This window comes from Pseudorca crassidens, chromosome 7 (assembly GCF_039906515.1).
Source record: "Pseudorca crassidens isolate mPseCra1 chromosome 7, mPseCra1.hap1, whole genome shotgun sequence".
Lineage (NCBI taxonomy): Eukaryota > Metazoa > Chordata > Mammalia > Artiodactyla > Delphinidae > Pseudorca > Pseudorca crassidens.
The window spans coordinates 23,053,841-23,076,430 of NC_090302.1; the positions used below are offsets into that span (position 1 = coordinate 23,053,841).

Sequence of the window (22,590 nt, forward strand, 5' to 3'; positions counted from 1 at the left end):
GAATTGAGTCAGACAGGACCGTAGCTTAGTCCTCATTTTTATTTTTAAAGAAATGTGTAACAATTTTTAGAGGTTTTTTTTAACATCTTTATTGGATTATAATTGCTTTACAATGGTGTGTTAGTCTCTGCTTTATAACAAAGTGAATCAGCTATACATATACATATATCCCCATATCCCCTCCCTCTTGCGTCTCCCTCCCACCCTCCCTATCCCACCCCTCTAGGTGGTCACAAAGCACCGAGCTGATCTCCCTGTGCTATGCGGCTGCTTCCCACTAGCTGTCTATTTTACATTTGGTAGTATAAATAGCAAAATCCACTTCCCTTTCTGAACAAGCCCTAATATTAATAACAAGATGTATATCTTAAATGAAGGTCATTTGATCAATAAGCTCAAATTCAAATAGTAAATATTGTTTTAAAGGATAAAAGTAAAGTTATTGGTGGAAAGATTTAAAAAATAAAAGCAGAATAAGAAGATGCAAACAGCTTTTCTCAAATAATGTGCTTAGTTACTGTTCCTTTCTCCCTAATCTCATAGCTACACCCTTGCCGGTCCTGACACCATTGAGTGCCTGGCCAATGGCAAGTGGAGCAGAAGTGACCAGCAGTGTCTGGCTGTCTCCTGTGATGAGCCCCCCAGTGTGGAACATGCCTCTCCAGAGACTGCCCATCGGTTATTTGGAGACATTGCATTCTACTATTGTTCAGATGGTTACAGCCTGGCAGACAACTCCCAGCTCCTCTGCAATGCCCAGGGCAAGTGGGTTCCCCCAGAAGGTCAGGCCGTGCCCCGTTGTATAGCTCATTTTTGTGAAAAACCCCCTGCTGTTTCCTACAGCATCTTGGAATCTGTGAGCAAAGCAAAATTTGCCGCAGGCTCAGTTGTGAGCTTCAAATGCACGGAGGGTTTCGTACTGAACACCTCAGCAAAGATTGAATGTCTGAGAGGTGGGCAGTGGAACCCTTCCCCCATGTCCATCCAGTGCATCCCCGTGCGCTGCGGAGAGCCGCCCCGCATCATGAACGGCTATGCGATTGGATCAAACTACAGTTTTGGAGCCGTGGTGGCTTATAGCTGCAACAGGGGCTTCTACATCAAAGGGGAGAAGAAGAGCGCCTGCGAAGCCACGGGACAGTGGAGTAGCCCCATACCCACATGCCACCCTGTATCTTGCAATGAACCACCAAAGGTTGAGAATGGCTTTCTGGAGGTAAGAGACTGATTCACAAGTGTCCATGGCTTTCATCGTTTACAGGGCCAGCCCATTGGAGCTTATTCAGAAGCAGGGACATGAATAGACTAATAGGTGAATAACAGAAGCTGCTAAATCTATTGGTGGTAAATATTGGAGAGAATTTGATAGAGGTCATGAATCCTTTTAATCTATAGCTTTCTACCTTCTACTAGCATATAGGCACTTGAAACACTTTATAGCAATATTTTAGCCCAGCTATGACGTTAGAATGAAATAGTTTTAAGAGATACTATTTTGATTTATAAAAAGTTACTCCAAGATGGATGTATTGTTTATTTTTATAGAAATCAAGGTCTAAATGGAACCTGGAGAAGTCTGTTACCATTTCTTATTTTTAGACAAAAGATGGGGGTAAACCATCCATTCACCGTAAGGTGGTTTTTGCAGTTTTCTTTTAGGGAACCTAAAGGTAATTTCATCAGGACAAAGGGTTTTGTCAGATCCACGCATATCCTCCTTTCTCGTTACTATGTGTCTTCTCATTAAATCTATCAAGAAAACAGGAATAACAATCTATTCCCCCAAATCAAGGGTCACTTTAAAGAGACAGTATTCTAATTAAACACTTTTTTAAAACCCACGCCTACATAGTACCTTTTCTCCTTTATATTCTAAAACAACAGTGAATGCCTTTTATTTAAGACTTTTGCTCAGGTGTATTAGCTTTCCATTGGAAGAAGGTGTCTAGGATATGTAAGGGGGCTTTCTTCATTTATTCATTTAACAGATATTTCTGGAGCTCCTACTAGGTGCCAGGTAAGTACTGGAGATCTAGTATTTAATAACACGGATTAGGTCTGTGATGCCATGGTGTTTATATGCATGTGGGGTGCCCAAGGAATAGATAAATAAACAAAGCAAATAATCATGTCCAAATACCAAGAAGTTCACTGCACCACAGAAGCTAGACGTACCGTTAACAGAAGAACCATTGCAATCTTTTTTAAAGTTTTCATAAGTAATTCATCTTTGGACTGCCTAAAAATGACCTCTTATTATGTTATTCACTTATATAGTTGAATGTTGAGAGTATGAATATTGAATTTTTTGTTTAAAAGGTAAAATGTTACTTTTTATTTTCCACCCTTGTGTCATGGCAGCAATTTTTTAAAATTATATTAAGGATGAACACAAAACTCTGACAGTAGGTCCATATCCATAAAAACATCTGTTTTTCTTATTATCTAACAGCGTAAACAAATGTACGTTTGTGTGTGTTTCCTTTTCTGTGAGTAAAACAACACACTCTAGCACTGCTTTGGTCGGTGAGATTTTTTTAATTTACCAAGTAATTTATAATTTTTGGTATTGCTCCATCAACTCATCAATCGTTTTAGAGACTATTGATCTTTGGTTATTATGGGCTGACCGCTGTGGCCAACATTTCTGCTGTAGGGATTACCTAATTTGACCTTCTGCCATCCTTTTTGTTTATTTAAATAAAAAAAATAGAGTGGACCTATTGGAAAAATACAAGTCCTCATTTGCTTATGTCTTAATTGATACATTTTAACATAGGCATTTTAGTTTAGTTCTTCTTTACTGTGATTTGCTGTATTTTGTCAGTTATATTCCGTGTTATACAAATTGTACTTCATTGTTTTCTCCCTGTTACGCAGCATACAGCTGGCAGGACCTTTGAGAGTGAAGTGAGATACCGGTGTAACCCAGGCTATAAGTCAGTCGGAAGTCCTGTCTTTGTCTGCCAAGCCAATCGCCACTGGCACAGTGAATCCCCTCTGTCGTGCATCCCTCTCAACTGTGGAAAACCTCCCCCGATCCAGAATGGCTACAGGAAAGGAGAAAATTTTGAAGTAGGGTCCAAGGTTCAGTTTTTCTGCAATGAGGGTTACGAGCTTATTGGTGATCATTCTTGGACGTGCCTGAAATCCGGCAAATGGAATAAGAAGCCAAACCAAAAGTGTGTGCCCGCCAAGTGCCCAGAGCCACCCCTCTTGGAGAACCAACTGGTTTTGAAGGAGTTGCCCACCGAGGTGGGAGTGGTGACATTTTCCTGTAAAGAAGGGAACGCCCTCCAGGGCCCCTCTGTCCTGAAATGCTTGCCATCCCAGCAGTGGAATGATTCTTTTCCTGTTTGTAAGATGGTTCTTTGCCTCCCTCCTCCGCTGATTCCCTTCGGTGTCCCTGCTCCTTCTTCTGCTCTTCATTTTGGAAGTGCTGTCAAGTATTCTTGTGTGGATGGGTTTTTCTTAAGAGGAGATGCTACCACCTTCTGCCAGGCTGATGGCACCTGGAGCTCTCCACTGCCAGAATGTGTGCCAGTAGAGTGCCCCCAACCTGAGGAAATCCTCAATGGCATCATTGACGTGCAAGGTCTTGCCTATCTGAGCACAGCTCTCTATACCTGCAAGCCAGGCTTTGAGTTGGTGGGCAATTCTACCACTCTTTGTGGGGAAAATGGTCACTGGCTTGGAAGAAAACCAACCTGTAAGCCCATTGAGTGCCCCAAGCCCAAGGAGATTTCGAATGGCAAATTCTCTTACACAAACCTACACTATGGACAGACCATCACCTACTCTTGTGACCGGGGCTTCAGGCTCAAAGGTCCCAAAGCCTTGACTTGTTTAGAGACAGGTGATTGGGATGTGGATGTCCCATCTTGCAGTGCCATCCACTGTGATCCCCCACATCCCATTGAGAACGGTTTCGTAGAAGGTGCAGATTACAGCTATGGTGCCATGATCATCTACAGCTGCTTCCCTGGGTTCCAGGTAGCTGGTCACGCCATGCAGACCTGTGAAGAGTCGGGATGGTCAAGCTCCATCCCAACATGTGTACTCATAGACTGCGGTCTCCCCCCTCACATTGATTTTGGAGACTGTACTAAGGTCAGAGACGGTCAGGAATATTTTAACCAAGAAGAAGACATGATGGAAGTTCCATATCTGACTCCTCACCCGCCTCATCATCTGGGAACAGTGGCTAAAACCTGGGGAAACACAAAGGGATCTCCTGCTACACATTCAGCAAAATTCCGATACAACACCCTGGTTTCGTACACCTGTAATCCAGGATATGAACTCTTGGGGAACCCTGTGCTGATCTGCCAGGAGGATGGAACTTGGAATGGCAGTGCGCCATCGTGCATTTCAGTGGAATGTGACCTGCCTGTTGCTCCCGAAAACGGCTTTTTGCATTTTACAGAGACTACCATGGGCAGTGCCATACAGTATAGCTGCAAACCTGGGCACACTCTGGTGGGCTCCGACGTAAGACTTTGTCTACAGAATAGAGAATGGAGTGGTACTTCCCCACTCTGTGAGGCCATCTCGTGCCCCAAACCGAATCTAGTTATGAATGGCTCCATCAAAGGGAGCAACTACACGTACCTGAGCATGTTGTACTATGAGTGTAATCCTGGGTACGTGTTGAATGGCACTGACAGGAGAACGTGTCAAGAAAATAAAAATTGGGATAGGAATGAGCCAATTTGTATTCCTGTGGACTGTGGTTCACCTCCAGTCTCAGCAAATGGCCAGGTAAAGGGAGAGGAGTATACATTCCAAAAAGAGGTTGAGTACACTTGCGATGAAGGGTTCTTGCTGGAGGGGGCCAGCAGTCGTGTTTGTCTTGCTGATGGAAGTTGGAGTGGGACGACTCCCATCTGTGTGCCTGTCAGGTGTTCTCCCCCACTACAGGTGGCAAACGGGGTGATGGATGGCCTGGACTATGGCTTCGGGAAGAAAGTGGTGTTCCATTGTCAAGACGGCTACGTGTTGCACGGTGCCCCCAAACTCATCTGTCAATCAGATGGTAACTGGGATGCCCAGGTTCCTCTCTGTAAACCAGTCAGCTGTGGCCCTCCTGAAGATCTTGCCCATGGCTTCCCTAATGGCTTCTCCTTTTATCATGGAGGGCATATACAGTATCAGTGCTTTCCCGGTTATAAGCTCCACGGAAGTCCTTCAAGAAAGTGTCTCTCCAATAGTTCCTGGAGTGGCAGCCCACCTTCCTGCCTGCCTTGCACGTGTTCCCCACCAGTCATTCAGAATGGAGCAGTCAACAGGACAGATTTTGGTTGCGGGCAGGCAGCTCGGATTCAGTGCTTCAAAGGCTTCCAGCTCCTGGGACTTCCTGAAATCACCTGCGAAGCCAATGGCCAATGGAGCTCTGGCTTCCCACGCTGTGAACATACTTCTTGCGGTTCTCCCCCAACGATACCAAATGCATTCACCAGTGAGAGTGGCTCTTTGGAGGAAAATGTGATAACTTACAACTGCAGATCTGGGTATGCCATCCGAGGCAGTTCAGATCTGATTTGTACAGAGAAAGGGACGTGGAGCCAGCCTTATCCTGTCTGCGAGCCCCTGTCCTGTGGACCCCCACCACCTGTCTCCAGTGCAGTGGCAACTGGAGAGGTACACACCTATGGAAGTAAAGTGAAACTCAGGTAAGACCTGGCTCTAGAGTCTCCAAGGGGCACAGGCAGGAGGGTTGTAAAATGAAAAGTGATAGGTCAAAAATGTAGCTAACTGGGAAGAAAACACCCTCTCTGGGCTGCTGTCCAAAAGCTGAAGCTTTTAACACTTGGCTTTATTCTGTCCACAATTATGCAGAAATCCATTGACTTGTAAGAATAAATTTCTACACTTTCAGACTGTAGTTCCTAATATAATTATCATATTCTGTTGCACTTCATGGAACAGCAAGATCCTCTAGCTAGCTTTAATATCTCTTAAATCACAGGCTCTTTTTTAAACATTATGCTGATAAATTTCTTTGTTATAACCTAGTGATTATATTCATATATGCAGATGTTGGAGAAATAAGGCAAAAGCTGAAGAATTCAGGTCAAAAGTCACATACTTTTTTTTTTTTTTTTTGCGGTACATGGGCCTTTCACTGTTGTGGCTCCGGACGCGCAGGCTCAGCAGCCATGGCCCACAGGCCCAGCCACTCCGCGGCATGTGGGATCCTCCCGGACCGGGGCACGAACCCGTGTCCCCTGCATCGGCAGGTGGACCCTCAACCACTGCACCACCAGGGAAGCCCCCAAAATCACATACTTTAATTGGTCAACATTAATAGGGAGATAGTCTTGAGGGGACATCCAACCTATGCTGTCTGAGCAAACTAAGCATTTAATGCACAGATAGTGATTTTTGCTGAAAAGTTCTCTATTTAAAATGTATTAAAAAAAGATGAGAAAATATGGAATGAATTTATAAATTAGACTTTTATTGGAATAAATGCCTGTAATGTGTAAATATATCTCAACCCTCTAAATCAATTTAGATTTTATTGATATCTCTGAAGGAATTGTGGATTAGCCTTCACATATTGGCTTCTTAGATTTTATTAATAATTTAATAACTCTTCTTAAGCTTGTCCGTTGTAGACATTTTAGCTCTACCTTCATTTTCTCTTAATTACAGTAAGAAATAGACCCAAGGGAGGATTGTCACTGTAATGAAACCTAAAGAATAGTGGATTATGCACCACGAAGAAAAACAAAAATTATTCCTCGCTTTTGACATGCATTTTCAATTTTCTATTTGGACATTGGTGTCTCAGATAGCTTGAGAAATCACAATAAGACCTGCTTCCCAAGACTCTCCTGTTTGTTTTTCCTTGTGTGTTGATTGTCTTCAGATCTTCACTTATTAGTAAACAGATCATTCCAAGTTTGCAAAACCTGTGACTGCTACCTAGCCTGGTAATTTGCGAAATTTAAAAAATATATCCACCCAATAAATGTTAGTTAATTAAAAAAGCAGCATAGTATAGTGGTAAAGGCTAGTGGTAAAGTATAGTGGTAGACGCTCTCTAGAGCCAGATTCCATAGGTAGGAATCTCAGCTCTGTCGCTTCCTGGGAAAGTTATTTAATCTCTCTGGTGTCAGTTTCATCATCTGAAAAATGGGCATAAAGAAAATAATCACATCTATTCATAGGGTTGACATGAGAATGGGTTCATATTTGTAAAGCAATTAGAACAGTGACCAGAATTTAACAAATGCTCCGTAAACATTTGCTGAATGAAAAAATGCAAATTTTAAAAATCATAGAGGGTTTTAGAGCCAGCTTGACTTGAGTTTGAACACCAATACTACTGTTCCATGATACCTACCTACTAAACAGCATTAAAAGACACACTCTATGCAGAGGACTTCATTTGGCACAAAGTAGATTCCCCAAAAATGTTAATTGTGTTATATTCTTACTAGTATCTGAGTCTATTTTGGACTTGGTCTAGAGTTTCTTGAACTGTTAGATATTTTCATAATAAAAATAAATTTAATAATGATATTATCCAGAACAAAGGTAAATCATGTCAACAACATTTAAAGCAACTTTAGATTTGGCTAATCCTTAATGTGGATAACTAAGGATTCAACTGGTTGTCATTGTTTTCTTGGTGTTTTTGCAAGGCAGTTCCATCCCCCTGACATTTGAGTCATTTTTAATACATCACATAAAATGTCTACTAAGCTTTGTAACAGCTTCTTGAATCCAAGAATAAGTCACCAACTATCTTGCACTCTCTTTAAGGCACTCATTTTTACTTTTGCATTGCAGGTGTATAGAAGGTTATATGATGGATACAGAGATAGACACATTCACCTGTCAGAAAGATGGTCGTTGGTTCCCTGAGAGAATCTCTTGCAGTCCTAAGAAATGTCCTTTGCCAGCAAGCATAACACACATACTTGTTCATGGGGATGATTTCAGTGTGAATAAGCAAGTTTCTGTGTCATGTGCAAAAGGGTATACCTATGAGGGGGTTAATATATCAACATGTCAGGTAAGATTATCTGTCTTAATTAGAACATGTAGGGTATAACTCATTTATATATTATACTATGTGTGTGTGTGTGTGTGGATATATATGTAAGTGTATATTATACTATATGTGTGTGTGTATATAGATATATGTATATGTAAGTGTGTGGATATAGATATACATATACATATATCCACACAGGCAGTATCTTGCTGTTCTGAAAAGAGAAAATGTCTCGTTTCCAACCATGTCAAAGAATTTGAGAAGTTTTTTGGTAGAAATATAATAAAATATATCTTTCTTTCCAATGATCCCAGTTTTAAAAGTAGGAAAGTGCCAAGGGCAGGTGAAAAGTCCCAAAGGTAAATAAAACGTTAAACATCTATAACAAGAAATTCATGACAGATGAACTATGTGTATGGTCTACACATAGACTCTCTATGTGTAGAAATGAGGCCTAATTGTTACCAAATATGTTTCCAGTTTTAGTAGAAGAGCAAAGGTAGCAGAAACAAAAATTGGAGTCAAATTCTGCCTCTGCTTACTACTTGTGTCACTTTAATAAAGCTACTTGGAATTGCCAAACTCCTATCAGTGTGGTATTAGTGTAAAATTCGGTAGAAGGGGAAATGAATGGAATGGAAGAAATAAGTCAAAAGTAGATCCTGATAAAGGAATCGTCACAAGTCAGTGAAGAAAGGAATCATTAATAAACAAATCATTCTGATACAATGAAGGAACCACTAGGGAAAAAAATTAATATATACCAAAATAAACTCCAGATATATCAAAAGAAAACAATACTATGTAGCTTTTAGAAGTTAATAGTAATACCCAGAATCATTTGTGCAAAAGATATATTTATTGAAGCATTATTTACAGTATTGAAAAATTAGATACAATGTATATTTCTGACATTAGGGGAATGGTTAATTATGAGGCAGGCATATATATATATATATATATATGTATATATATATATATAAAATTATTTCTGGCTCATCTGTAGAAGAAAGGGCTTAGCCTCAAGTCTTGTTTTAGACAGCTATTCAACTCATATGCTATTTCCTCAAAGAAAACAAAACAACATTAGCAAGAGAAAAACAGTCTTCAAGGGAAACGTCTGGGTACGCCTCACTATACCTGAAAAGATGGCTGGAAAATGTTAATTCTAACGGTGGTGGTGAGGAAATAAAGTAAATGTATGTGTGTCTTTTTTTTTTCTTTAACTATGTGACTTGCTCACAATATATGATAGAGTGTTTTCAAGTATTCATGTTGGGAAGGGAGAAAAGGAAGCCATCTTTTTAAACTTCGGATCGTATGCCTGAAAGTTGCCGTTTCTCATCAACTTTAGATGAAAACGCAGAATTATGTAAAATATAAGGGTGTATTACTATAAGTCATGGAATATTTGTATCTACCATCCAGTCCTCATGCACCATAATGAAAACATACTTCTTGGTGTTCTTGATTTTTTAAAGGATTCTATGAGGAAGAAAATGCTTGTTTTGTGAGTTTCAGAAATGTCTAAAATTGTTTAGTGATGACTGTTAAAGCCATCTGATAATTAATGTGCGTTTTTTAAGGCCAAAGAAAATAAGTGGCAGAAGTAGGACCAAGTTCTAGGTCCTCTGACTATCATTTGCGGATTATTCTGTTTTACAACCAATATTTGCAGACTTCTTCATTCATGTGTACTAATTTCTAAGTGTAACTTATAACTTGTTATTTAGATTGATGGCACCTGGGAGCCACCATTTTCTGATGAATCCTGCAGTCCAGTTTCTTGTGGGAAACCTGAAAGTCCAGAACATGGGTTTGTGTTTGGCAGTGAATACAGCTTTGAAAGCATGATTATTTATCACTGTGAAACTGGTTATGAATTAGAGGTAAGCGAACAAATTGTTTAACTAGCATTAATTTGTTTTTCCAATATACTTAGGAATATTTTTAGTGTTATGCCATTTTGTTTCACTGATTTGGGTCCTAAAAGGCTTTTCTATACTTTGTTGCCTTATATTTTAGCACTCTCTGAGAAATATTTAAAGTGACTTACAATTTTACAAAGCAAAGTAAGTCTCAAATTAAAGAATCAAAGCCATGAAAAAAAGAGGAACTTTGTATACCAGCCACGAGACTTTAGTCGGTCATTTAAACCTGTGCTTTCGCCTCCTATTAATTGTATTCTACACAGTCCATCCGTCACTGTGGGGAGGCAACCATAAGAATTTAGTTATACAAAGCTAGGTTTCCTCAAGCAATGGGCCCAAATACCTTGGAAGGTTTTTGATTGAGATTCCAGGTTCCCACAAGGCAGGTGTGGCCTGAAAAAGTCCCCAGAGCAGTTCTAACCAAATACCATGATAGGTCTCAAGACCACGCTTGCCTGGTTTGTAATATTAAAATCCCATCAGCAGCACCTATTTACTTTGGTGTGAATGCTGCAGTCAGTTTTGCTAAAAGCATGATCACATCATCAAACTTGAACTTTAAGAGGCCTGTTTTATATTACATAATGTTGTCCTTTGGTTTTTCGGGAAACTTCTTTCCTGTTTTGCTGTTACAGTGGTATTAAATGTAGGTTTTGCAGAAATATGCATTGCCAGTGATTTGTTAAATGTGTATAGCATGTTCCATTTTTTTTCTACTGACCATAGAACCAGAGAATTTCCATAAGATGGGTCCATGAAAGCGGGAACTAGGCTTAGGTGGATCTTGTTTTATTTCCTCATCCAAGGATTTTTTTTTTTAAAAAAGGTGGGGGTGGGGAGCTTCCCTGGTGGCACAGTGGTTGAGAGTCCGCCTGCCGATGCAGGGGACACGGGTTCGTGCCCCGGTCCGGGAAGATCCCACATGCCACGGAGCGGCTGGGCCCGTGAGCCATGGCCGCTGAGCCTGCATGTCCGGAGCCTGTGCTCCGCAACGGGAGAGGCCACAACAGTGAGGGGCCCGCGTACCGCAAAAAAAAAAAAAAAGGTGGGGGGGAAAGAAGGATGGTAATGTAATGGTTATTGCAGTTGAAGAGTTTTTCTGTTTTTGAAACTCAGTTGCTCTTCATGTGAGAGTACTAATCTTGCAATTTGTTAAGAAGGAAAGTGGTATAAAATCTAAACAAATATATAGCAAACTGATGGGTCATTAAATTTGAGGAAGTAGATAATTTACCTTAAAAATTTTGGAAATATCCCAGTGTTAACCACAAAATTGAGAGAGATGCTATAACAGTTGTTCTTATTCCAAGCTACATGTTTGCATCACCTGAGAAAGTTTTTCTAAATATTAATGTCCAGTTACTTACAGAAATAACCAAGTCCAGGTCTGGAACATGAAATGTAAAAGATTAGCCTAGAAAAACTTATCATATGAGTTAGGAAGGAACCTATCAAAGGTGATATGTTAAAAAAAAAAAGTCAGGGGCTTCCCTGGTGGCGCAGTTGTTGAGAGTCCGCCTGCCGATGCAGGGGACACGGGTTCGTGCCCCGGTCCGGGAAGATCCCACATGCCGCAGAGCGACTGGGCCCGGGAGCCATAGCCGCTGAGCCTGCGCATCCGGAGCCTGTGCTCCGCAACGGGAGAAGCCACAACAGTGGGAAGCCCGCATACCGCAAAAAAAAAAAAAAAAAAAAAGTCAGGAGCCAATTGGATGAGGCTTCCACAGGCCAAGATGAGAGCGTTTTAGCATCAATAAGGGGTAATAACTTTAATGGACTGAAACACATCAAATACGTCATGAATGGCAGTAGACTCACAATGATACTAGAAGAAAATTAGCTGGTAACTTTTAGGGGATGCCCATGAGCAAATTCATTAGTTTGAAAACACAACGAAAGGAGGAAAAGTATCTTTTCAATGCTAACTGGATGACTAAGTAACCAAATAGTAGATGAAATCAGTCAATAATGATAGAATTCAAATCTCAGAATTTGCAACTTTTATGAATTAATGGATTTAGGTTATCATCATCCTGGCTACTGATGTCAGAAAAAAAAAATAGAGGCACCCAGACATTATAATGCCTCTGGATGGAAAAACACACCATTAGGGAAAAGTCTTACCAAAAACAGAACTGTTGAATTTGAATTTTTGCATTTTTAACAAGTGCCCCAGATACCAAAGGTCAATGGCTGGAAAAGGGGTTAAGAATAGGGACTTGGTCCCAGCAGACCTCTGTTACAGGCTCTCTGCTCTTGCTGGATGAAAGATGTTGGGGAACTGACTGAACCTCTCTGAGCCTCTGTTTCATCCCATCTGTAGTAGAAATGCCATAACCACCTTTGCAAAGTTACTGCAAGGACTGGAGATAAAAGGAAGTGGCAAGCACCACCCTTTATGCATTGTCTGAGTTCAGTAGAGGGTAGTTATTATCATTACTCCTAGTATGCATATTATTACCAAAATCAGACAAAGCAATTAATACAGCTAATGTAAATCATGTTAAAATTTTCTAATAGGTAAATAAATTATCATTTTTATGTAAGGTAAACAACTTCTTTGAGTCATCTAAATCTCAAAAATTTTACTACACATGCAGTCTTCTCGAAGCAAAAATCACTACAGGCGGGCTTCCCTGGTGGCGCAGTGGTTGAGAGTCCGCCTGCCGATGCAGGGGACACAGGTTCGTGCCCCGGTCCGGGAAGATCCCACATGCCGCGGAGCGGCTGGGCCCGTGAGCCATGGCCGCTGAGCCTGCATGTCCGGAGCCTGTGCTCCGCAATGGGAGAGGCCACAACAGTGAGAGGCCCGCGTACCGCAAAAAAAAAAAAAAAAAAAAAAACTTAAAAAAAAATCGCTACAGGCAACTGAGGAATAAATCAAAATAACTCAAAAATGAGATAGTCATGTTCTAAAATCGCTGGTAGTGAGCAATAAAGTGGTATCTATGATTCTAAAACTTACTATAACTATCTAACTTAATTGTTGATTAAAGATACATTATGTCAAAAATAGTAACTTGATGCTAATCTGGATCTAAAACTCCAGATAAAAAACAAAACAAAAGCAAGATAAGTAAAGGGATAGAGAGAGAAAAAGAAAGAAGGAAAAACATGATAAAATTTGCAACTTACTAAGGAGGGAACCAACACATGGTGTTTGATTTTTTTTATATAGCAATAATTACAGAAAATAGAGTTGAGTTTTTATTGGAACAAAAATTGACATAATTGAAACAGAATATTATGTGAATTATTGGAAGAAAAAGGAAAATATCTTAGTGGGAAAAATGCTAACCTATTGACTAAAATTAGCTACTTGGGTGTAGTCCACTCTGGAAGTACCCAAATAGGGAGCTGGCTTTGATGGCTTGTCCTATACTTCCTCAAAAGTAATAAAGAGGGCTTCCCTGGTGGCGCAGTGGTTGAGAGTCCGCCTGCCGATGCAGGGGACGCGGGTTCGTGCCCCGGTCCGGGAAGATCCCACGTGCCGCGGAGCAGCTGGGTGCGTGAGCCATGGCCGCTGAGCCTGTTGCGTCCGGAGCCTTCGCTCCGCAACGGGAGAGGCCACAGCAGTGAGAGGCCTGCATACCGCAAAAAAAAAAAGTAATAAAGAATAATTCACAAACTAGAATAGTATATTTTCCTGTGCATACATAAGTATATAAACACAACAAAAGTACAGCACATGTTAACAGGGTTTATCTCTGAATGAAGAATCCTAGAATCCTTTGTACTTTTCTTTCATGTTTTCCAACCTTTCTGTAGTCAAAACATATTATTTTTTCAATAAGAAGAAAATAATGAATATATATTTTTTAAAAATTTAATTTTATTGGTTCAATTATTTTCTTGGAAAGTCAGGAGAGTATCCTTCCATCAAAGTCAATGGATTTTTTATACGTAAAGATTTGTCAGTAATTAAACTGATAGCTCAAAGTAAATACCTTTGAATAGAAGATTAAGGATAAAAGACATCAATCAGATAAAAACCAAAGTAGAGGCAATTGCTCCTTTTCAGACATCTTGCTAATTTAGAACACAGCTTCAAGAGGATATGTATCCAAAGAGCTCTGAGGATTGAAAAGCCATGAGACAAAATCCATGTGCTAAGGTTCATATACTTGACTTAGGGTCAAGCCCCTTAATACATTACTTGGAACCTAATCTTTTTTTTTTTAACATATAATGTTAGAGAATTTTATTTATCTTATTATTCCATAGTAAATTAGGAATTTAAAACATGGGAAAAGGTTATCATTAGGAACACTGATGATTACAGTAAAAGATAAACAACAAAGAAAGAGGCAGCAAGGTCGCATAAAAATTATATCCAGAAATAAAACCCCAGTAATCTTAGCCTAGCTCAGCCCATAATAACTCTAGGGGGCGCAGACAGCCTGTATAGCCCCCAAGGGCTATGGGATATTGGAAAATATACCAAAAGTGCATTGAATAACAACTATAAATATTTTTTTAAGTAAATTACATTATTTTTACTCTATTTCTGAAGGCAGGGAAATAAATTTTAGAAAGATTTTTACTCAAAATATGTAAAATTTTACTTGTTCGGGACCTTAATAGGGTACGTTTATCTTTAATGGATACGTTACATTGTCAAAAAGTCAATCCTGATACCAATAAGATATCTTGACATGTTTCATGTCCAAGGGTATAAATAAACTAATTCACCTTCTTTGCTCTACCTCTCAGGTATTAAAAAATAAATTTAAGTCAAAATATTTTTAAGTGTCCTAAGCAAATATACCTCTCTGACATTTCAGACACATTCTTCATCAGTCTTTGCTATTGGTTATAATTAGTTATCATTTAAACAAAAAGTGAAACCAAGCCTGCAGCTTAATTACACTCATCAGCCAGAATACGAATTTTGAGGTAATTTGATGAAAACATTTTTGAAAGTTTAAACCTCCCTCTTAAACTATATTTATTTAATGAATTTATTTAGCATTCCAGTGCCAAGAGTTTCAAGTTCACATCTGAGGTGACTTTGCATTCCCTTAGTTTTTCATTATAGAGGTACCATCTTGTCAATGACCTGTTTTCATTGATTCACAGGGGAACAGGGAACGGGTCTGTCAGGAGAACGGACAGTGGAGTGGAGGGGTGGCAACGTGCAAAAGTAAGTCAAATGACACTTGGTCCCCAAAACGATACTAAGGACACAAAATAACAATGTGGCCACATTTTCTTTATAAGTCATTTTTGTAATTAAAAAAAAAAATTGACTCCGTGAACTGCATGAGAACCTTTTACGGGCTTTTGCTCAAGGGCACCAAAGCAATAGAAGGGTGAAACACTGTGGTAGAGATTAATGATTAAACTGCAATAGAGCACAAGATTGCTGACCCTGGAATGGCAAACATTTTGCTTAGAAACTAGTTAATTATTGAGTTTACCTGACTTTGTATGGGTTTTTCCCCAAAATAATAATAAATTAGAAGGCTTAGAGCTGTTGCCTTGGTAACAGTCCTGGGCAATACTAACATCGTCTTAAAATGATGTTGGTACCACTGTCCAATAAATGACTATTCACACTGTCTGTGGAACTTTCATTAACTCATTGTATGAGAACAGTCAAGTGTATTTAGCAGGATGTGGGTGAATACAGTGACTCTGTTCCTAGGATATGGCTCATATTACTCCTCTGCCGAAAGACAATGTATGTAAATACAATAGTTACAAACCAATCAAAACGGCAGGCTAAAAAATGTTTTTCTCTTAATAATTCTGGAGGAGTCATCAAATTTTCAAACTAGAAGGGGCCTCTTGAATAATATAGTCCAGACCCTTGAGTTGACCAATGAGTGAAAACGGGCTGGGAGGGGGCGATGTGACCTGCCCAGTATCAGAAATGAAGTTAGTGACAGAGCTAACACTAGGACTTGGGGTACCTGAACCTTTGTTCACTGTTGTTTCAACCATACTGTCTAGTATAGATTAATCAGTTGATTTTGTATGCAATAGGAATCTTAAGTCTTTTAAGCAATATTATATGGCTGAAATTCAATGGGGAATATGACTTTTTAGTTCTAAAAAAGAACCGTGTGTGCGTGTGTGTGTGTACATAAACACATACATAAACATTGAGTAACATCTCAAGTCACAGAAAGGCATCATTGGGCATTCCCAGTAATAGCATTTTTTTATCTCAGTTGTTCATTATCAAAAAGTGTGTGAATGTACATGCAGGGTGAAAGGAGAGGAGAATGAAAAGGAAACACCTATGTCTGGAATAGGAAACTGCTATGGTGTCGGTGAGGGGATTGTTTCTGTTTTGCAGCAGGTTTAATTCAAACTGCAATGATGATGGTTTGAATAGTTTCTATCTCTGAAATGCAAGATAGTAAGAAAATGTTCTGTATGGAACGTGTTACTCTGTGGTTTTCTTTTCTTTTTCTTTCTAAATTATTAAATAAGTGATAAAGTTCTTTGCAGAAGGAAAGAGGACTGGGAAAATCACTTAAGATGAAGCTTTTCTTTTTCTTTTTAGAGACCAAGTGTGAAGCTCCACTTGGGTTTCTGAACGGGAAAGCTGAAGTTGAAAACAGTACTGCTGGACCCAGCGTGGTGTATTCCTGCAACAGAGGCTACAGCCTTGAAGGGGCGCCCGAGGCCTCCTGCACAGAAAATGGGACTTGGAGCCACCCAGTTCCTCTCTGCAAACGTGTGTGTTGACCTTAGGAGGGGATTAACTCAGATTCAGTTTCCTAATTAGTTTCCCAAATGTCTAAACCATGGTGGAAAATTCACCTATAGGTGAGATTGGCCCAGAGAAAGAAATCTGTGCATATCCAAACCAAATATTATGGGGTATTTTTTTTAACATCTTTATTGGAATATAATTGCTTTATAATGTTGTGTTAGTTTCTGCTGTATAACAAAGTGAATCAGCTATATGCATACATATATCCCCATATCCCCTCCCTCTTGTGTCTCCCTCCCACCCTCCCTGTCCCACCCCTCTAGGTGGTCGAGACTGAGCTGATCTCCCTGTGCTATGCAGCTGCTTCTCACTAGCTATCTATTTTATATTTGGTAGTGTATATATGTCAATATTACTCTCTCACTTCGTCCCAGCCTACCCTTCTCCCTCCCCATGTCCTCAAGTCCATTCTCTACATCTGTGTCTTTATTTCTATCCTGCCCCTATGTTCATCAGAACCTTTTTTTTTTTTTTAGATTCCATGTACTTGTGTTAGAATACAGTATTTGTTTTTCTCTTTCTGACTTACTTCATTCTGTGTGACCAACTCTAGGTCCATCCACCTCACAACAAATAACTCAGTTTTGTTCCTTTTTATGGCTGAGTAATATTCCATTGTATGTATGTGCCACTTCTTCTTTATCCATTCATCTGTCGATGGACACTTAGGTTGCTTCCGTGTCCTGGCTACTGTAAATAGTGCTGCAGTGAACATTGTGGTATATGACTCTTTTTGAATTATGGTTTTCTCAGGGTATATGCCCAGTAGTGGGATTGCTGGGTCATATGATAGTTCTATTTTTAGTTTTTTAAGGAACCTCCATACTGTTCTCCATAGTGGCTTTATCAATTTACATTCCCACCAATAGTGCAGGAGGGTTCCCTTTTCTCCACACCCTCGCCAGCATTTATTGTTTGTAGATTTTTGACGATGGCCATTCTGACTGGTGTGAGGTGATACCTCATTTTTGTTTTGATTTGCATTTCTCTAGTGATTAGTGATGTTGAGCATTCTTTCATGTGTTTGTTGGCAATCTGTATATCTTCTTTGGAGAAATGTCTATTTAGGTCTTCTGCCCATATTTGGATTGGGTTGTTTGATTTTTGATGTTGAGCTGCATGAACTGTTTGTATATTTTAGAGATTAATCCTTTGTCAGCTGCTTCATTTGCAAATATTTTCTCCCATTCTGAGGGTTGAATTTTCGTCTTGTATATGGTTTCCTTTGCTGTGCAAAAGCTTTTACGTTTCATTAGGTCCCATTTGTTTGTTTTTGTTTTTATTTCCATTTCTCTAGGAGGTGGATCAAAAAGACTCTTTCTATGATTTATGTCATAGAGTGTTCTGCCTATGTTTTCCTCTAAGAGTTTTATAGTGTCTAGCCTTACATTTAGGTCTTCAATCCATTTTGAGTTTACTTTTGTGTATGGTGTTAGAAAGTGTTCTAATTTCATTCTTTTACATGTAGCTGTCCAGTTTTCCCAGCACCACTTATTGAAGAGCCTGTCTTTCCTCCATTGTATACTCTTGCCTCCTTTATCAAAGATAAGGTGACCATATGTGCGTGGGTTTATCTCTGGGCTTTCTATCCTGTTCCATTGATCTGTCTTTCTGTTTTTGTGCCAGTACCATACTGTCTTGATTACCGTAGCTTTGTAGTATAGTCTGAAGTCTGGGAGCCTGATTCCTCCAGCTCCGTTTTTCTTTCTCAAGATTGCTTTGGCTATTCGGGGTCTTTTGTGTTTCCATACAAATTGTGAAATTTTTTGTTCTAGTTCTGTGAAAATGGCCCTTGGTCGTTTGAGAGGGATTGCATTGAATCTGTAGATTGCTTTGGGTCATTTTTCATTTTCACAATGTTGATTCTTCCAATCCAAGAACATGGTATATCTCTCTATCTGTTCGTATCATCTTTAATTTCTTTCATCAGTGTCTTGTAGTTTTCTGCAAACAGGTCTTTTGTCTCCTTAGGTAGGTTTATTCCTAGGTATTTTATTCTTTTTGTTGCATTGGTAAATGGGAGTGTTTCCTTAATTTCTCTTTCAGATTTTTCGTTGTTAGTGTATAGGAATGCAAGAGATTTCTGTGCATTAATTTTGTACCCTGCTACTCTACCAAATTCATTAATTAGCTCTAGTAGTTTTCTGGTAGCATCTTTAGGATTCTCTATGTATAGTATCTTGTCATCTGCAAACAGTGACAGTTTTACTTCTTTTCTGATTTGGATTCCTTTTATTTCTTTTTCTTCTCTGATTGCTGTGGCTAAAACTTCCAAAACTATGTTGAATAATAGTGGTGAGAGTGGGCAACCTTGTCTTTTCCTGATATTAGAGGAAATGGTTTCAGTTTTTCACCATTGAGAACGATGTTGGCCGTGGGTGTGTCATATATGACCTTTATTATGTTGAGGTAGGTTCCCTGTATCCCTAGTTTCTGGAGAGTTTTTATCATAAATGGGTGTTGAATTTTGTTAAAAGCTTTTTCTGCATCTATTGAGATGATCACATGGTTTTCCTCCTTCAATTTGTTAACGTGGTGTATCACATTGATTAATTTACGTATATTGAAGAATCCTTGCATTCCTGGGATAAACCCCACTTGATCATGGTGTATGATCCTTTTAATGTGCTGTTGGATTCTGTTTGCTAGTATTTTGTTGAGGATTTTGGCATCTGTGTTCATCAGTGATATTGGCCTGTAGTTTTCTTTTTTTGTGACATCTTTGTCCGGTTTTGGTATCAGGGTGATGGTATGAAGTTCTATATTTTTAAGCCTTATATTATCATTACTGAGAACCCAGCTCCAGCAGGGCTAATGCTCTGCCTTCAAAGAAACAAACTCAGAAAAGAGGGAAAATACCAGTACACATTTTCTTTTATTTTTAACAGCAAATCCATGCCCTGTCCCTTTTGTGATCCCTGAGAATGCTGTGCTTTCTGAAAAGGAGTTTTATGTCGATCAGAACGTATCTATCAAGTGTAGGGAAGGATTCCTGCTCCAGGGCCAAAGCATCATCACCTGCAACCCTGACGAGACGTGGACACAGACAAGTGCCAGATGTGAAAGTAAGTCAACACATGGGATCCAGTGAATTTCATTAGTGGGAAGTGTTTTCTCATCTTTGGGAGATTATTTTCAATCAGGCAACTTACATGTAGATATTTAGAACTCTATCTTATCATGGTCATCAACTTCTGTCTTGCTACTTAAAAAAATTTTTTTTTTAATTTAAAATCCAAACATAAAAACACGGTCCAGAACTAGACTAAAACCTGCCTGACCAGAATTTACTGAACAGGTTTTCAAAACGTGCTCTTCTAAGAGTGAGCAGGATATTAAATCTAAAATACCTTTTTTTCTCCACGCTGTCAGAGTCCCTAAACTCTCCTTTAATGGGATATGCATGATTTGCAATACAAAAATTATTTCACCGTGGTTCTCCAGCTAGAGCAGATATCAGAACCACCTAGAGGGCTTGTTGAAAACAGATTGCTGGGGCTTCCCTAGTGGCGCAGTGGTTCAGAGTCTGCCTGCCGATGCAGGGGACACGGGTTCGTGCCCCGGTCCGGGAAGATCCCACATGCCGCGGAGCGGCTGGGCCCGTGAGCCATGGCCGCTGAGTCTGCGCGTCCAGAGCCTGTGCTCCGCAACGGGAGAGGCCACAACAGTGAGGGGCCCGCATACTGCAACAAAAAAACAAAAAAACAAAAAAAACAGATTGCTGGGAGACTTCCCTGGGGGTCCAGCGATTAAGACTCCATGCTTCCAATGCAGGGGGCCCGGGTTCAATCCCTGGTCAGGGAACTAGATCCCACATGCTGCAACTAAGACCCGGTGCAGCATGCATGCATGCATATGTATGTAAATAAATAAATATTTTAAAAAATTTTTAAAAAGCAGATTGCCGGGCCCATCCTAGAGTGTCTGATTCAATAGGTCTGGAGTGAGGCCTGAGAATTTGCATCTTTAAGAGTTTCCCAGGTGTTGCTGATGGCAATACTGCTGGTGCTGGAACCACAACTGGAAAGCCTCTGGGCTAGCACCATGCTGATACCTAACACACAGTCTGGCAGCATCTCTTGCTGCCTTGTGATAACTCTTGACATTATTCTGCTTTTTTAAATATTTTAATTTACATAAGCATTTGCTATTTTTTTCTTTTATTGAAGTATAGTAGATATACAATGTTGTGTTAGTTTCGGGTGGACAGCAAAGTGATTCAGTTACAAATATCTACATATATATTCTTTTTCAGATTCTTTTCCAGTATAGGTTATTACGAGATATTGAATATAGTACCCTGTGCTACATTATATATAGTAGTGTGTATCTGTTAATCCCAAATTCCTAAGTTATCCCTCCCCCTCCTTTCCCTTTAGTAACCATAAGATTGTTTTATATGTCTGTGGGTCTGTTTCTGTTTTATAAATAAGTTCACTTGTATCATTTCTTAGATTCCACATATAAGTGATATCATATGATATTTGTCTTTCTCTGTCTGACTTAACTTCACTTAGGGTGATAATCTCTAGTGCTGCAAACGGCATTATTTCATTCCTTTCTATAGAACTCTTGACATTTCTTAACACACATAAAGCATCTTTCCTGCCCAATATCCTGCCCTCCTTTGTGGTCCAGGCTACTCCCTCTACAGCAGTCAACTAACAAATATTCATTGAGTCTAACCAGATGCGAGGTAATGGGCTACATAGTATAAAACTATGTTATGCCTACAGTGGTCTTCATCTTCGGAACACTTGCACTTTAATTAATGAGATTAAAAATGTGCATATGGGGGCTTCCCTGGTGGCGCAGTGGTTGAGAGTCTGCCTGCCGATGCAGGAGACATGGGTTCGTGCCCCGGTCCGGGAAGATCCCACAGGCCGCGGAGCAGCTATGCCCGTGAGCCATGGCCGCTGAGCCTGCGCGTCCGGAGCCTGTGCTCCTCAACGGGAGAGGCCACAACAGTGAGAGGCCCGCGTACCGCAAAAAAAAAAAAAAAAAAAAAAAAATGTGCATATGAAGGCAATGGGGATTCTGAAATCAGAGAAAACCTGGGTTTGAGTTCTGTCCTCAAAACTTTCTAATTCTAAACTTATGCTAGTGCCCTAACTTCTCTGAACTTTGGAGTTCTCATTTGTAAATAGCACCAATAATTCCTATCTTATAGGTTTGTTTTGAAAAATGAATTGGTATATATTTGTGATATGTCCTGATAGGAAGAGCTGAAAAATAGCCCCAAATCCTTGAATTTTCAGCTAGCAGCCTACTGCAGCATTAGAATTTTGATTTTACTCCAGAAAAGTGTGTATCATACTTTTAGCTGGGATTTGGGTCCCAACTCCTTATGAAATCTACCCCTAGTGAAGTGGGAAGAACTAAGTATGTATAAGCCTTGACTGTCTAGGCTCCTTTAAAGCCATCAGCCTGAACTAAAGCAGGCCAAGTGGCCCGATTCTGCCCACATATCCTCACGTTGGCCTTAGCTCCCGGAGACTTACCACTCAGGGGTCTGGAAGCGAGAGCCAGGAGAGACATGCATTTATTACAAATGTCCCTTCAGTGCATGCTTAATTATTCCTCAGTATTCTTGAGAAGATCCGGGGTTGCCTAGGAGAGGAGACAGTTTCCACAGTTGTTGTCCTCAATCCCTCTTTTGCATTTTCTGTTAGACAGGAAGTCTTTGGCTTAGAACAAATATCCTTCCTGAGGGACCAAAGCAGCCACCTTCCTCATTCTTTTCACCTCATCTTGCTATGTATCACTACAAATCAGTGATTAAAATTTAGTGTGTATGAGAATCCTCTGGGGAGAGTATGTAAGATGCAGACTCAAAAGCTAGAAAGCCCAGAAGTTTGCATTTTTAATAAGAACCCAAGCTGATTCCCACATAGGTGGCCTGAAATCCGTGCTTTGACAACCAC

At 39.9% G+C, this 22,590-nt stretch overlaps 1 protein-coding gene across 1 annotated transcript in view; it reads left to right on the top strand.

Annotated features, from left to right (window-relative positions):
* SVEP1 (sushi, von Willebrand factor type A, EGF and pentraxin domain containing 1) overlaps positions 1–22,590 on the top strand; it is a 185,630-nt gene that overhangs the window by 146,174 nt on the left and 16,866 nt on the right. Inside the window, exons 38-44 of the mRNA XM_067743688.1 lie at positions 544–1,216; positions 2,881–5,672; positions 7,801–8,026; positions 9,742–9,897; positions 15,019–15,082; positions 16,454–16,627; positions 19,555–19,731. Of these exons, the coding sequence (XP_067599789.1) occupies positions 544–1,216; positions 2,881–5,672; positions 7,801–8,026; positions 9,742–9,897; positions 15,019–15,082; positions 16,454–16,627; positions 19,555–19,731 (4,262 nt within the window). The remainder of the gene's footprint in view (positions 1–543; positions 1,217–2,880; positions 5,673–7,800; positions 8,027–9,741; positions 9,898–15,018; positions 15,083–16,453; positions 16,628–19,554; positions 19,732–22,590) is intronic.